The 17,862-nt window shown below is 31.8% G+C and overlaps 1 protein-coding gene across 2 annotated transcripts in view; it reads right to left on the bottom strand.

The window, feature by feature from the left end:
• The window catches only part of LOC145277512 (serine/threonine-protein kinase unc-51-like), a 146,910-nt gene that overhangs the window by 115,503 nt on the left and 13,545 nt on the right, over positions 1-17,862 (bottom strand). For both annotated transcript variants that reach the window (XM_080128940.1, XM_080128950.1), the window contains exon 2: positions 10,771-10,863. In XM_080128940.1, coding sequence (XP_079985066.1) covers positions 10,771-10,863 — 93 coding nt within the window. The remainder of the gene's footprint in view (positions 1-10,770; positions 10,864-17,862) is intronic.

Here is a 17,862-nt window from a genome sequence, read left to right as displayed (position 1 = left end):
AGACACAGAATCCAGAGTGGCATACTTAAAATAGTCGGCTGTTAAAATTGATCTCTTTCCAACAACTTATCCCTTCACCTAAACCAGGGGCCTCCAAGCATAATACATTATTTTCCATAAGATAACATTGAACGAAGAACAAGGAACAGCCTGCTTTCATAACAAGATTCATCTTAACTAACGGGACCTGTGGAAATTCCACAGGGGGACTCATACGTAATATATTGATGTTGGCATTCTATAGATGTTCAGCGTAAATGGAGATGCTGATATTACTGTAGTTCTTTTGTTAAAACTGCAAAAGTAGTTATCTAAGCTAGTAAGGATGCCTGACATAGCCTGGTCATGAAGTATGTTTAAATGATGCTTTAATTCTTGCAAATTTCATATATATTATTATAGAGTTCATGTTCTATCGATTTTTATATATTATAAAGTTGTGATTTCAAAAATAAAAAAATATATCCATACGACTTGAGTACATTAGTTTGAATCAAAACCAAAATAAAAACTTATGAAAAATTATATATATAACTTGAGTTCCTTCAGTCATAATCGAAACCAAAACTTATGAAGAATTCTTGATAAAATTATTTATAAAAAAAAATAGATGACTTAAGTGCCATCAGTTATAATGAAAACCGAAACCAAAATTTATGAAGAATCCTTGGTAAAATTATTTATGACAAGAAATGTAAGTACATAACAACTGTTGAACATTACTCGGCAATAATTAATAGACTATCAAAGTCAAGTTCAGATAATATCAGATGCAATGAGTTATTCTATCATCATTTTCATGGTACATGCTTGACTGAGCTCCAATCTAGGCATCCCCCCCCCCGTAACAAACTTGCAAGAAAAATTTGTGTAGCTACAACCATTGTCAATTTCCCTTTTTCCTCTCTGTGTACCCAAAACTAAATGAAACTTCCATGAACAGAGTTTCTTTCCTAGAACTATCCACCTGTAAAAAATACAGTGGGGTCTGCTTCCCAATTGACTGCAATGTAATTTTTTCAAGTCCAATATAAACAAATTCTGGTCAAGGTGTCCTTTTAAATAATCAAATCCTGTCCAATTTCAACCATCGCTACCATCACTGTCCACTTGATAAACTCTTATCCTTGAGTGGTCTTTTAACCTTGATAAGCGGTGAGTGTTTAGGAGAAGAAAAAAAATCTCAAACAGCAAGACAATATATCAAGAATATTTAATTGCTTTCAATAAGAGATGCTAAATCATGTCAGTTTTATGGAATCAAAGTAATAATATCCGTTATGAAATGAACTGAATTAATTTTTATAAAAAGTCAGAAACTATCAAACCAGATAAACAAAAACCATGGTATACACTGAAAACAGGATGTAATAAAACTATTTCTTTATGAACAAATCTGGTAATTCAAGATGTAAGTAATATTCAAATCTGGTGGCAATAAAGTTGAATAGCTTTACCGGAGTGGGAGGAAGAAATTTGAAGTAACTTTATAACTAGCTTCTGAAATAACTAGGAGGAAAAAAGAAAAGAAAAAGAAAAGAAAAAATGAAAAAGGAAAAAAAAAGAAAAAGGAAAAAAAAAGAAAAAGGAAAAAAAAAGAAAAAGGAAAAAAAAAGAAAAAGGAAAAAAAAAGAAAAAGGAAAAAAAAAGAAAAAGGAAAAAAAAGGAAAAAAAAAGAAAAAGGAAAAAAAAGAAAAAGGAAAAAAAAGAAAAAGGAAAAAAAAGAAAAAGGAAAAAAAAAGAAAAAGGAAAAAAAAGAAAAAGGAAAGAAAAAGGAAAAAAAAAGAAAAAGGAAAGAAAAAGGAAAAAAAAAGAAAAAGGAAAGAAAAAGGAAAAAAAGAAGGAAAAAAAAAAGGAAAAAAAAGAAAAAGGAAAAAAAAGAAAAAGGAAAAAAAAGAAAAAGGAAAAAAAAGAAAAAGGAAAAAAAAGAAAAAGGAAAAAAAAGAAAAAGGAAAAAAAAGAAAAAGGAAAAAAAAAAGAAAAAGGAAAAAAAAAGAAAAAGGAAAAAAAAAGAAAAAGGAAAAAAAAAGAAAAAGGAAAAAAAAGAAAAAGGAAAAAAAAAGAAAAAGGAAAAAAAAGAAAAAGGAAAAAAAAGAAAAAGGAAAAAAAAAGAAAAAGGAAAAAAAGAAAAAGGAAAAAAAAAAAAAAAAAAATGACATGACCAATAAAGATGGAATTTCTTTTCCACAACTCAAGAGTTGAAGGAGCAGGCATGGTTATAACCAAGAATGGAATTAAATTCTAATTATATAGATCAAAGTAAACAATATTGACAATCTAATTAGATCACTGAAGTTAAGCCAACTTGAGCCTGGCCAGTACTAGATGAGTAAGGCTGTGACAACAGAATATTCTTTTCATTCTTTTGACTCAAGTATATATCCAACACAGTAAGACACAGTCGATCAACCGAGAACCACATCAGTCTATATAAAAACACATAAGATATTAACGGATATATACCCAAGAGTCAAAACAATGAAAAGAATATGCTGTTGTCACAGCCCTGTAGATGAGTAACCATTTAGAAATATTAGGTCTTTATGTGGGCGGACAGCGACACCTCTCTGCAAAAACTAATGTTTTAAAAATGGATTACAGATATTAACAAGTGAAATATGCACGGTCCCATGTGAGTGCACAGTGAACAAGGCATAAAAAAAAAGAATGACTAAGTTCAGCATTTGCCCCTCTCCATTTAGCCCCAAAAGTCCCCAGGGGACATCAAATCCCGGTGAAAATGAACAAACGGTGCAGTTTTAGGCCTTAACATATTTAAATTTAAGTTCAGCACCATGCAAAACTGCTAAATAGACATACAGAAAATTTTGGACAAATATGGTAAAACAGTCCCAAAAATGAAGTGTTTTTATTAGCCCTAGAAGAGCCCCTGGGGCACACCCAAGAGTTATCGCGAAGTATAAACAAACAAAATTATATAGAAATCAGTTACAACTTTTCAGATAGTTTTATAAAACTATCTGAAAAGTTGTAACTGATTTCTATATAATTTGTCAAGGCATAAAAATTTTTTTTTTAATAAGCACAAAAGTGTCAATTTTAGCCATTTTAACCCAAAAGGCACCCCTGGGGGGGGGGGCAACCAGAGTTTTCTCGGAAAATCTGTTCTGTTACTTTTTTACTCGTATCATGTTTAATATTTGTGCAAAATTTCAAAAGAAATTCCAAGGTGTAGTTATTGAGAAAAGTATGAACAAACAAAAGGTGAATTTACAGGTCCACCCTTTCTTTTGTCGGGGGACCAACAACTGCAGACAGAATTTATTCTTTACATAATATCTATTGTTATTGTGAAGAAGATATCTCACCAATGATGCAATTCTCTATCTATATAAAAGCCAAGTACGTTCAAGGATGAAGTACTGCTGCCACATCTGGGCAGAAGCTGCTAAAAACAGCCTATCCTGCCTTGACAGAGTACAAAATAGACTTTGTGGCTTGGTGGGGGATGCCCTTTTCTCTTCCCTGCAACCTCTCTCCCACAGAAGAGACGTTGCGAGCCTGTCTCTGTTTTATCGTTATTTCCATGGCAAGTGCTTGTCTGAGCTCCATTCTCTGGTTCCCCCTCGCCAATCTTTCATGAAAAACATCCGACTAGCTGAAACCACTGTCAAAAACTTTCCCCACTCTTTATTCGTGCCTAAATCAAAACGTAGATTCCATGAACAAAGCTTCTTTCTTAGAACTGCACGGCTGTGGAACTCTGCCGCTTGACTGTTTCCCCCCTGAATTCAACTTGGATGTCTTCAAGTCCAACACAAACAAATTCCTGATGAACCGCCCCCTTAAGTAATGACACCTTAGCAAATCTCCAATACTAACCATTACTACGATATCATCCCATTGATTACTGTACACACAATAACCCTTATCCCCGAGTGGCTCTTGGGCCTTGATAAGTGGTGACCCCCATGTAAAAAAAAAAAAAAAAAAAAAAAAAACCTCGGCTTTGGCTTGGATGTGGTGTCACTCATCAGATCTACCAGTGACATGCTAATGTCTCAAAATTGGGTAACTAACAGCACTACAACATTTTAATCAAAGAAATTTGATTTTTGTAACACACACATGACAGGGTTTATTACTTATTCACATTTATAATCATTTAATTTCTTGAAATTGCTGACACCTGAAAGTATCCTGTACCTTTATAAGGCCACCATTCGCCCATGTATGGAGTATTGTTGTCACATTTGGGCCGGTGCATCTGCTACTAGTCTCTCGCACCTAGACAAGGCTAAAAAAAAAAGAGAGTCGCCAATCTGATAGGCCCTGAACTGGCATCTAAGCTTCAGCCTCTGTCCCATCGACGAAACGTTGCATGCCTCTGCCTGTTCTACAAGTATTTTAATGGTGAATGTTCTGACGAACTGCAAACACTTGTGCCCCCACGACATAGACACCCTCGACAAACCCGACAGGCAACTAAATCCCACCCCCACACAGTAGAGATCCCTAGATGTAAAAGATCTTTCTACTCCAGTAGTTTCTTCCCCAGAACCGCTAGACTCTGGAATTCCATTCCAAGTTCCTGCTTCCCCAACTGTACTGACATGCAGAAGTTCAAGTGCAACGTGAACCGACATCTTGCTGCCCAAATTCCAACATAGTGCCCCAGTAGTTGCTGCCCCTGATAGTAGCCCCCTACACCAAAGTGGCAATGCGCCTTGTTCGGGGTGAAAATGTAATTAAAAAAAATAAAATAAAAAAATAAAAATTGAATATATATATATTAATGATGGAATGATTCCAATACAATTACCGATTCCGATTCTTTACAAATCTCTAAATATTTAACACTAGATTAGTTATTTATTCCCGATTACCGTAAAAAACACACGTTAAATGTGCAGATATTTTCTCAAACGTAAAAATACATTTGTTGCGGAGTCATCTATAGACTTTCGTTTAACTGGTTGTTTAAAAATCCAAAAATATTATTTTATCATTGCAACCAGCAGTGGAAGATTTTAAACAAAATCAAATAAAAGACAATTAAAAGAAACGTTTTTGGCACCGGAAAATAGACAAATTTTTCCAATTCCAATATCCCTAAAATTCCGATTCTGGATTCCAATTAATCATCCCAACACACACACACACACATATATTAGTGTTGCCCAGTTGCAAAATATGCTTAAATATGAGATTTTAAATTTATGCAAATTTTGTATTATTAAATAGCCAATTTTCTATTGATTATTATATTGTACCCAATATATAGTAGTGATTTCCAAAGTTTTTTAAAAACTATGATTTCGGTGCCTCCAACCAGAATCAAAACTACTTGATCTAAGGACACATGGATATCAAAACTTAAAAAATAAAAATTAATGTAGGTAAACTCATAATGCCCGTTGACCATAAAAACACTTAGGATATTTCAAGATAATTTTACTAAAATAGTCATATTTCAAAGACCAAAGCACTTAAAGTCCTCAAAATACCAATATTTTGCTCAGAAATGAATATCCTTTCACATGTTTTATTAAATAATAATCTACATGATATACTTGAAGAGTTTTTCTTTTTTTAGCAAAGTAATGATAAAAATGTTAATGCATTGAAACAGACATTTTTTTATCAGATTTATTTTTTCAGTGTTTCTAGAATCTCTGTACCCTATAAAGAATCATCATAAAATTTGAAAAACAATCAGAAAAAAAAAAAAAAAAAGAAAACATCAATCTCACCATCAGAGTATGAAATAAATTTGTCTATTCTTTTTTTTATTGTCTTAAAAATAAATAAATAAGCATGATGCGTATCAAACATTTTTTCTAAATATTTTTTGTACGCCAAGTACTAAGTAAATCAATGTTTTTTATTATTTTTATGCGTTAAAATTATAATTCTGTGCTGATTTCTCTTTTGGTATGAACTGTTTTTAAATAGGGTCTCCTCCAAATTATAACCAGTTTTTAGCGAAAATAAACAATTTAACTATTAATGCTAATATTTAAAAACTAAGCAGCAGCTTAGTTCGAAATCAAGTTTTGTGAATTACATCTAATTTGAACAAAAAATTGTTCTTGACAAAATTTAATGCAGTTTGTGATTCTTTTATAAATTTGCTTCAAGAAATATTGGTTCTCAAATATATTTAACTTTTGAACTTTAATTGTAGTAATAAATAACTTTATAGCCGCAAATTAAAAAAAAAAAAAAAAAAAAAAAAAAAAAAAGAAAAGATTCTATATGAATACACTGAAAAAAGCTTAGCGGGAAAAAAAAAATGGCAAAGTACACTGGAGGGGGGCGTACTTTCGCATATAAATTTAATATATAATGAACCCTCATTTTCTAGCTTTTTTTATTACCTTTTAGAGCAGTTTTCTTAATATTTTTGAAATTTGAAAAGTTGGTGTATATATAAAATTATGCTACCGCTTTAGGTCCGAGTAAGAAGCCGATCTTATAAAAGTTCCTCCCTTGAACCTGTCATACCATTAAGTCTAAGTGATCAGTCCTACTCTAAAAAAAAAAAAAAAAAAAAATCTATAAACCTACCACTAACCCCAAGTCCGAGTGGCAAGCTACTCTCCCAATCGTAAAAACCATCTTAAAATTACATATAATTGTATAAAAAAAAAACTTGCAGAATTTATTTTCCATAGAAAAAAAAAAAAAAAAAAAGATTAACCACCCTAAAACATTAAAACGGCCTTAAAAGCTAAAATTATTTTACATTAAATTTTTATATTAAATTTATATTTTTGTTTATCTTTTATTTATTTATTTTTTTATTTCTGCCAAGTTTTTCAGTGTGTTCATATGTAATTGCCTAAAATAGGGAGAATCACATATTTTGGAGGCAGGTTGGGACGATTTAGTAATTATTAATCAACAATAAAACCAAAGAAATAATTGCAATATGTTCATTTTTAAACAGTTCTAGTACAAGGTTTCAGTTCCTTAAATAAAATATTACAATTCAACTTTGAATTCTCTAACTTTTTTTGTTAATGCATACATGGAATTTTTATGGTATTGCAGCATATTTATGTGCATTCATTGCAGATTACTTGGAATTAATTTCTGGAGATTTTCAGTGTCATATTCCTTGCACAAAAATACACTTATATGGCAAATTTCATTGTTTTATATTGTGCTTTAAAAAAGATGGAAAAAATATCCAAATGTGCGAGGCACAAAAATAGTAAAAAATTTCCTTAGATTTGAAAAATTTAAGATTCATTCTTAGATCATCAAGCTCTTTCTATGTATGCCATTACTGAGATACTTTAAGCAATTCCAATTTTTTCATGTGTATTGCTAGTTAAACAAATGTATATTTGCGCATGCATAGTGGATACATTAAGTCAACCTATGTCTGCCAAGTTCAAAGTTTTCGATTTTGACCCCTTGACAGCTATTTTTACAGACTAAAAACTGAACCAAAGTTGTCCCAGAGATCCAAATACCCTATATATCAAGTTTAAAGTCTGTAGTCCAAAAATTGACAGTGTGGTAGAGACTGTTCTACACACAACATTAATAATGCAATGCAGACAAAATTTAAAGTAAACAATATAGGTCATCTACAAGAAACACCATCTACAAAAATGGGCCTTTACATCTAATAATATTCAACATTATTATTGAATGCTGATTAAACAAAGTGTTGGATATTCACGACTGGAAACTGAAGTTTATATCTGAAATAGTTGAAATTCAGAAAGGATTTCAAATAGTGATTTCATGGATGGGTGGCATTTAATTTGGGTCACACTGTACTACTCCTCAGCAAACCCAATAATTCTAAGTTTAAAAGAATTGTCTTAAGCTGTACATTTTATTAGCCATTGCTTGGTTTTAAAGATAGATAATTAGTAAGGATTATAAATGAAATTGTACACAAGAAACAGTGATTAGGAAATGTGTCTTTAGATATAAACAAACCTGCCCCTTTATGTTTTGTTAAAATTATGCTTGACCAACAAGCCGAGCATGTGGGGTCCCCCTCCATGAGTGCAAAATTTACTTCACCATGATTAATATTTGTGAAAAAATTTTTTTTTAAATTCCAGGAATTCTTATTGAAAAAAGTGCAAACAAACAAACAACCAGACGAATGATTTGGGGGCAATTTTACCCCAATAATGGCCCCTATGGGGGCAACCAGAGTTATCCTGGAAAATCCATTCTGGTAAAAATGTACTTTCACCATGACTAATGTTTGTGCAAAATTTTTTAAAAATCCAAGGCGTGGTTATTGAGAAAAGTGTGAACAAACGAACCTACGAAATCAAACGGAGGGAATTATTAAGTCCAATCCCTCCTTTATCAGGGGACTGAGAAGAGATTGTAAAATAAATTTCTATCAGTCAACATTTCTTTAAATGTATCAGCATTCAAAATTAATTATATTGTGTACTGAAAATGTTAAAAAATGGAAGTGAATGTGTTGATAAGTCTATCTAATTCTCCTGTCCTAGTATGGCACACACCTGGGTTAGTTCATCCAGCTTTCTTTTTTAGAGGAAGTTTCTTGGGAATATCAAATTCAAAAAGTTCCCAGTGGCAATATAAAGATGTTAGTTTTTTTGCAGGAGGGTGCTGCCTCCTCCTACACACAGTGCATGATATTGCTTAATATTGGGTTTGTTGTACCAGAAATGGCACTCGGCAAGAATAAATAAAACACAGACACCCACCTGACTGGAAAAAAACAAAATGCAATTGATTAATTTGGAGAAAAGTACTCTTCAGAAAAAAAGATATCTGGTGATTAGATGCAAAAATACCTGCAATGGTTCTCTACAGACAAAGAATACACACTGGAGCATGTCTATACTGACAGCAAAGGTGAAATCTGGGAATGTTCATTTACAGTGGATGCATGGGCATCCAAAAATGTTATATAAACTACCTCCAAATTGAGAGAGAGGGTCTACTTGTTAGCAAGTTCAAGATCAACCTCCATCAATTCCCATGCTTCCTACATCATTCTATATCATCCTACTGTCACCACAACCAAACAATAAAAAATATTTTTTTTACACATCAGCACCATTTAAAAAAAAAATAAATAAAAAGATAAAATAACACGCAAGTAATACAACAGCATCCCCAAATAGTCATCTATTTGGTATCGACCAGGTTTAATGCTGCTTAACTTCACTGATGTTGTAATGTTACCCACTTTTACACACATAGACCCAACACATGTAGTCTACGTCGCCAAGGAGACCAAAACAAAAAATAACTCAAACTCACTTTTTTGTGTTGTAACAACATTTATTTCCAGAAGATCTTGCTTCTTCTCTCTGACCTCTCTAACGTGATCCACATCTCTAACGTGATCATCTCTCATGCTCTCTCTCCTTTATATAGTCTTTTTCTTTATCATGATGTCATTTCACACGCAGCTCAGTATTTGCATATAGCCACCATAGACACTCTGTTACAATGTGTCTCTGTGATTATGCCATATGCTGAAATCTACTAGTCGTGATGTTTACAGACAGAAAACATTCCATCTCATTTTCATACATTTATAGATAAACAGTTTAAAGACTGACTACTGAACAAGATTATTAGGATTAATCAATAAGACGGGTGATGATTAGATAAGGCGGTCTCAGATTATGTATGTTTACAACTGTCTGCATGTAGACTTCAAGAATGTATAAATACAAAAGGGTGGTCAATTTAAGAGAATATTTTCAGTCAATACATTCATAAGTCAGGTTTTCAAGAAGATTTGTAAGGCTGTTTAACAGACTTATTGTTGAAGCAAATATTTTTTTTTTACAAGTGAGTTACTGCTTATCAAGGTTCAATGGACACTCGAGAATGAAGGTTAGAAGGTTGTGTAGTAGTTGTTACTGGTGTAAATTGGGTAGAATTTGATTATTTAAGGAAACAGCTCAACAAGAACTTGTCTACATTGGACTTTGTGGAGGCAACTATTTCAGATATAAATAAACTCCAGTTTATGTCTGGCATGTCGAGTCATGAATATCCAACAGTCTTTGTTTAATCAGTGTTCAATAAGTTCCAAATGTTGAATATTGTTAGATGTAGAGGTCTATTTTTGTAGATAGTGTTTCTTGTAGATGACCTATACGAATTGTTTAATTTATTTTTTGTCTGCATTGTATTATTAATGTTGTGTGTATGTGTACGTGACCTTGTCTCTGTGGAACAATCTCTACCACAACTGTCAATTTTTGATCTACAGACGGGAAACTTCATATACAGGATATTTGCAGTCAACCAGGAAGCAGGCCAGCAGAACAGTTCCACAGGCGGGTAGTTCAAAGAAAGAAGCTCTATTTATGGAATCTGCATTTAGATTTAGGCACAGATAGAGAATGGGGGGAAATCGTATATAGTAGTTGTAGCTAGTCGAGTGTTTTTTTTTTTTGTTAAAGTTTGACAAGGGAGGGGGACCATAAATTGAACCTTGGACGAGCATTTGCCATGAAAATAATGATAGAGCAGAGGCAGGCTCACAACGTCTTTTCTGTGGGAAAGAAGATTACTTATTAGGTTTCAAAGTTAGTTTTGAAATTTATCAAGGCAGGATAGGGCGCGCCGAGCAGTTCCTGCCCAGATGTGGCAACAGTACTTCATTTTAGTTGGCTCTTATACAGAGATTTTATTGCATTAAACAATTTTAGATACAACCAAAATAAAAATTGATATATTATGATAAAAAAAAAGTCATAGATTCTGACCTGTGTGTATGAAGACAGAAAGACAGAAAAAAAAAAAAAAAGAAAGAAAAAAGTGAAAATTTACCTTTAGAATTTTTATCTCTTTGCTTAAGAGGCTCTGTGACTTCCCCAAGTTCTTTTTTGTAATGCTTTTAATGGCAACAGTTGTACCTGGACGCTGAAAAACGTAAAAGAAAAAAAAATCATGGTGTTGTCAGAGACTAAAAATAATTAAATGGTATTGTAAAACATCTCATAAACATTATTTCTGAAGATTAGATCATGATCGCAGATTTTAATTGAAATATTTTTCAATTGTACACAACTTTAGCTTAGTTGAACTTTTATGATCCCCCCCCCCCATCAAATAAACATTGTAACAAATGTTTTGTTCTACCTTTCTTCAGTAATCTACAAGAATTTATTAATTCTGTAATTTGTCTTCTCTGGAACATTAACTTAGTCTAATACTAGATTTGCAGTGACTATGAGAGTATGGGCATAGAATATAAAATATATATTCAAACAAGGAATGCAAAGACAGATGTCTGTAAATGTGTTATACAGAAAAAACACCCCCCTCCGACCACCATAATACAGAAGTAACAAAAGAAAAATAATGTGAAAAAAGGAATCTGTAAAAAAAAGAAAAAGAAAAGAAAAAAGAAAGAAAAAGAAAAAAGAAAAGAAAAACAAGACGAAAGAAAGAAAGAAAGAAAAACAAGAAAGAAAAAGAAAGAAAAAGAAAAGAAAAAGAAAAGAAAAAGAAAGAAAAAGAAAAGAAAAAGAAAAGAAAAAGAAAGAAAAAGAAAAGAAAAAGAAAAGAAAAAGAAAGAAAAAGAAAAGAAAAAGAAAGAAAAAGAAAGAAAAAGAAAGAAAAAGAAAGAAAAAGAAAAGAAAAAAAGAAAAAGAAAGGAAAAGAAAGAAAAAGAAAAGAAAAAAGAAAAGAAAAAAGAAAAGAAAAGAAGAAAAGAAGAAAAGAAAAGAAAAGAAAAGAAGAAAAGAAAGAAGAAAAGAAAGAAGAAAGAAAAAAGAAAGAAGAAAAGAAAGAAGAAAAGAAAGAAGAAAAGAAAAAAGAAAAAGAAAGAAGAGAAAGAAAAAAGGAAAAAGAAGAAAAAAGAAAAAAAAGAAAAGAAAAAAAAGAAGAAAAGAAAAGAAAAAAGAAAAAGAAAATAGAAAAGAAAAGAAAAAAGAAAAACAAAAACAACTAGGGTAGGCTATTGAGAGAATATTTATGTTACCGTTGGTTTAGCATTAGACTGGACTAGTGTTCAGGAGAGTTGGAAAAAAAAAACAGATTAAGGTTGTCCATAAAACCTTAAATGCTTGTCAGGTATGCTTTTGTATATGTATAAAAGGAATTAAAGATGGAATTAAAATATATCTAAACGAATGAATGTGAAAGTCCCATTTATAAGAACTATATGAAAATGGTTCACTGTTATTAAATCAAATACAAGTCTTAAAATACTTTGTGCGTGTGTGTGTATATTAGAGTGGCACTAAAAAGAAAGTCCGCACTTGTCATTTTTTCAAAAACCGCAAATTTAAACCAAATTGAATGTAACTGTTTAAACAACCTATACCCCATTTTATTGACCTTTTATTCCTCTATAAATTTTACCTATTCATATTTAATTTTTAATTGAAGTATCCTAGTGTTCACGTCAATTTAAAAAAATTAACTGGAGATGAAAATCAAATCCTTTATATTCTCTAAAGTATTGATAACTGATCAGATGCCATCATCTTAGCATTAACTTAAATTTCTTCTTTCACTCATCTTCCACCAGCTTTACGCTTGAACAATGGATCTCCATACTTTATAATGTGCCACTAATTGCATAGGTTCCTATAAGTTAATACGTCCACGCATGATTTTTTAAAATAAATATATTCATTCATGAAAAAGAAGTCTTGCAGTTGTCTGATCTTTTAAACTTAAATTTTGAATTCCAATATCAACAGTGAATTTCCTATTATATATGAAACTAGCTGGGAGGGGAGAGGGGTGGGTCCCGGTTTTGCCTAGTCATAAAATATGCTTAAATAGGATATTTTAATTTGTCCGGATTTCATATATATTATTATAGAGTTGTGATTTCAAAAGTGAAAAAAAAGTATTTGGGCGTCATCAGCTGGAATCGAACCCAAAACTATAGCATTTAAAGCTGGTGACTATTTTAACCAGCTAAAGACCTACAAAAGAACGTTCTGTAAACAAATCCAATCATTTGAGGCCCCTCACGCTGCTCTGTAACTTAGTTTTGGTGGACATAGAATTTGAAAATATGGAGACAAACATAACCTTTTATATATTAGATTATTATATTAATACTATAATTATTTTTAAATGAAACTAGAAAGGTAAATATATTTTATCTTAAAACCTATTAAAATAATATAAAGCAATAAAAACAAGAAAATGAATGATGAAAATAGAAGTTCAGTCAATTACAATATTAATTTCATCAAATATGCCAAACAAAGAAAAAAAAAAAAAATTCCTGGACAAAGACACAAATGAAAAGCAACCAACTTGGTACAGAATCCCGATGCATTCCCCACTCTACAGCTTTCACAGGTCAAGAAATACTCAATCTTCACCAATCACACGTTTGCCCCTAATTTATGCAAAGCCTACCAAACATCACTTGGAATTCTGTCAAAAGCTATTTCTACATCCATGAAAGCAAAATACAGATTGTTTTTCTTACCAACACATTCGTATTACCTTCTATATACTACATGATTTTGTGGAAAAAAGAAAAACTTTAAAATGTTACCTTTTATTAAATACTAGCAGGACCTGTTAACCGGTGTTGCCCAGTGGAAGAATCCCACCCAAAGTATGGTCGTTGTTGTTGTTGCCTAAACCCCAACCTCCTCATGTTAAAAACGGTTTTAGGAATAGACGCCCCCAACCTCCTTATGTTAAGAATGGCTATCGGAGTAGACACCCAATTTTGTGAAGGGGGCGGGGTCAAAGTATCTGCCCCAAATTTAACCTTGATAATCGTTGTTAGGATACCCACCAGCAAATACTATAAACCAACAAACAAAATTGGGGCGTGGCAGTGTAAAAGAAAACAAAAAAAAAAATAGTATTTAAGGTTTGCTAAACGATGGTACCCGCACATATTTTTTTTATTGTTTTTTTTTTGGGGGGGGGGGGTGTAGTGGCGTGTTGTTAGTGTGTGCATACGTAAGTGTAAAGTTATCAGTACACACCTTCAAAATTCAGCACAGAATTAACTCCCTCATATGTAACACGGTTTAACTTTATTATAAACTAGCGAGGGGGTACCCGGCGATGCCCGGGTGTCTTGAGGTAAATCAAAACTCCGGGGGGGGGGGGGGTTAAATTATAATAAAAAAATGTTTTGGTAGGTGAGTATGAGAATCGAACCCGTACCCTTCAGTTGGAAATTAATATGTGAAAAAAAAAAAAAAAAGTGCTACGTTAACCACTGAGCCACGGCGACAGACACCGTTAAAAAGGTTTGAAATTATTTATTTAACTATAAAATCAGGCGTGCGCAATAAAAGTTAACTCTGCTGCTTCCATTTGACCTAATTAAGAAGGTCAAATAGTCATGCTGGACGTTTTTCCCGGCGCAATGCCAAGAACGTCCGTTTGAGTTTAGTTTCACTTTATTTATACTAAAAAGCCCAATCAACACGCGAGAAGCCAAAATAGCAATAATTTTGTAAAAGTCGACGTAAATAAATCTATAAGCTACATGCGTTCCCAAATCCTACATATTATTATCTAGGACCTATATACACAGTTTTAAACGATAGTAACGACCCCGGGAGCGTGTGCGAGAAAAGCCTTTTAAAGACATACACGAAATGGTCACACACATTTTGCCTTTTATATTTATAGACTAGCGGGGGGTAGCCGGCGATGCCCGGGTGTCTTGAGGTAAATCAAAACTCTGGGTGGGGGAAATAATAATAAAAAAATGTTTTGGTAGGTGAGTATGAGAATCGAACCCGTACCCTTGAGTTGGAAATTAATGTGTGAAAAAAAAAAGTACGATGTTACCATTGGGCCACCGCGACATACAGTGTAGACGTGTTTGAATTTATTTATCTAACTATAACTATAACAGGCGTGTGTAATAAAAGTTAACTCTGCTGCTTCCATTTGAACTAATTAAGAAGGTCAAATAGAAGTCACGCAGCGTTAGCGTCTGAGTTTGTTTATCGAAATTTGACTGTCTGATATACAAGATTGATCAAAGCTGATTGCTTCTGGACGTTTTTCCCAGCGCAATGCCGCCAACACGTCCGTTTGAGTTTAGTTTCACTTTATTTATACTAAAAAGCCAAATCAACACGCGAGAAGCCAAAATAGCAATAATTTTGTAAAAATCGACGTAAATAAATCTATATGCTACGCGTTTTCCTAATTCCTAGATATTATCATATAGGACCTATATACACAGTTTTAAGCGATAGTAACGAACCCGGGAGCGTGTGCGAGAAAAGCCTTTTGAAGACATACACGAAATTGTCACACACATTTTGCCTTTTATATATATCGATTAATATTATCAATATAACTTTTGTACCATTTAAAAAAAGGACAAAATAAACTAGTAATAATTTAAAAACATTTTTTTCATTGTATGAAAATAATGAAATTGCGAGACAAAAATCGTGTTTACATGATTGACGCTTTAAAATAACGTTCCCATGTATTCCAAACGTGAAAACATACCCGTGTTTAATAAATTTAGCAAAAATCAACTAAATGGTCAGATTTTCAAATTTTCGATACTTATCCATTTTAGAATGAAATTACATATAAAATGCAGTTTCCATAATATGAGGGGAAATATTTGTTTTAGCACGTGTCCTCCTCTCATATTTATTTTTTTTCGAAATTTGAAGAAAATATATTTAAATTGATCAAAATTTTTCTATTTAATATGAAACATAAGAGTTCAAATAAGTAAAAAATATTTATTTTTTAAAGTTTAAATACACAGATTAAAACAAAAAAATTACCTTGAAGTTGCAACTAAAAAATTGATATAAATTTAATTTTTTTTTTCCAATAGCATTTTTTCCCATCAATATATCAATCAGTTGAATTGCTAAGAAAAAGGCACTTCCTAAAAATTAATCAATTTTTAAAAGATTAAAACTCCATTATTCAAAATGTTCTGTTACAAAGATTTTTAATTAATGGTGTTTAAATTTTTTTTTTAATATCAAGTTATAATATAAACATGACTCTTGCTACCTATTTTATTGCTGGATTAAACCAGATTGAAAAATATTATTGCACAAAAAATAAATATTTTGTAGACCACTGCGATATCTACTTTGTCTCTTTTTACCAAATTGAAGTATGGAAACTGGTAATTAACCAAATGAACAGTCATATATATTAAGTAAAACCGTATTTCATATTTAATATACAAGTGTTTATAATATTATTAATCATTAAACTGTAAATCTTAAAACCTAACAAAATTATAACAAAGATTAATTATTAATTGCAGTTTAAGGAAGATAAAGGTTTTAAAATAATCATTAAGTTGCTTCTGCTTTTCCATACTTTGTACAGTTAACACAAGTCTGATGTCACGGGATTACGTGCTCCATTTTTCACAATAATTTGGCAGTACCTAGTAATCAGTATCTAATTTTCTGTTTATGAGAGGTTATTATGTTTGTATTTGGTTTATTTTTTTTCAAATGATTGTCTCTTGTAGAGAGCACCGCCATATTTGAAAAATTCTGGAGCATTATTAAGAGGTAGATTCTAGAATAATCAAATTGTCAGCTCTCAACCAATGATAATGAATGGAATTTGAGAGGGGAGAATATATTATTTTTGAATCAGGAAATGGAATGATTATATTATGTCTATGATCCAGTTACGAAGAGTGCAAGCTCAATATCTATAGAATGTGTATATTTCCTACTGGTCTTGACTGGGGGTGGTAGGAGGACTTAATATTTAGGGGGAAAAATAGGAACTACTTCCTCTAAAGATGCTGCGATTGTGATGGTGTTGCTCCTAGGATGAAATGTAGGATTTTATTATAACGACTAAATGTATCTAAAATGTCATTCTAAAGTTACATAAGATAGTGACTAGTAGTCTAGACATAATAAATTTGTATGTGGCATCTGCTGTTACAAAACTACAGTATTTTGGTCCAGAGGGGAATTTCTACAATCAAAATATTATATATGTAGATAAATACAGATTCTGTTTGTCTGTCAAAACTTTTTAAACTGAAGCTAACTAGACAAATGTACCATCGTGCATTTTAAGAGGTGGGGGGAGGCAAACATTCCCATAGTCCCTCTATAACACCAATATAAAAAAAAAACTTCCTGTGAACATGATCTGGTCATTACTGTCAACAACGATTTATGCTGGACAAAGTCTGTAAAATTTTTATTTGTCAATTGTTCTCCAACAGTCTGTAAGCCTACGTTTAATTTCAATACCTTTCCCCACAAGTTCCAAATTATATACTGGGAAAAGAAGTTTAAAGACAAAAACTTTGATCAAGTTCAATCGGAAAGATAAAACCATCTATAAGAAATAGAAAGTTGGGGGCAAGAGCACTAGAAAATGCTGACGCACTGAAAGTTGTTTGGTCAAAAATGTCAATCCAGAAACGTTCAAGAGATTAGCCTTCATCAATCAATAGAATATTGAAAAATTACTTTTAGTTCTATTTTCAGTATCTATTAGTGATGGGACGATTTCAATATCCCCCCCCCGATTCCAATACAATTCCAGATTCTGTACTAAATTCCTGATTACAATTCTTTATAAATCTCTAAATATTTAATTATAAAGTTGTCATTTTTTTTTTTTTTTTTTTTTTTTTTTAGTTTTACTGATAGTTAAAAATCAATAAATATATTATTTTTTTATCGTTACCAGCAGTGGAAGATTTCGTTTTAAATAAAATCGGATAAAAATATAAATAAATAAAAAAGATAATTACAGGAATTATTTTTGGCATTGGAAAATACACATTTTTTTTCCATTCAGATACCAAATTCCATAAAAAGTTCTGATTTTTTTCAATTCTTGATTCCAATTACTCGTCTTAACATTAGTATCCATACATAATCTTAATGAAACATGTGCTCACATAAAATGGTAAAATATGCTTGAGATCTGCTGATGGCT

The sequence above is a fragment of the Euprymna scolopes genome, chromosome 1, assembly GCF_053919585.1.
Source record: "Euprymna scolopes isolate OS-2025 chromosome 1, ASM5391958v1, whole genome shotgun sequence".
NCBI classification, from domain to species: domain Eukaryota; kingdom Metazoa; phylum Mollusca; class Cephalopoda; order Sepiida; family Sepiolidae; genus Euprymna; species Euprymna scolopes.
The sequence above is the reverse complement of the archived record's forward strand: the minus strand, read 5'-3'. Positions and strand labels throughout refer to the sequence as shown.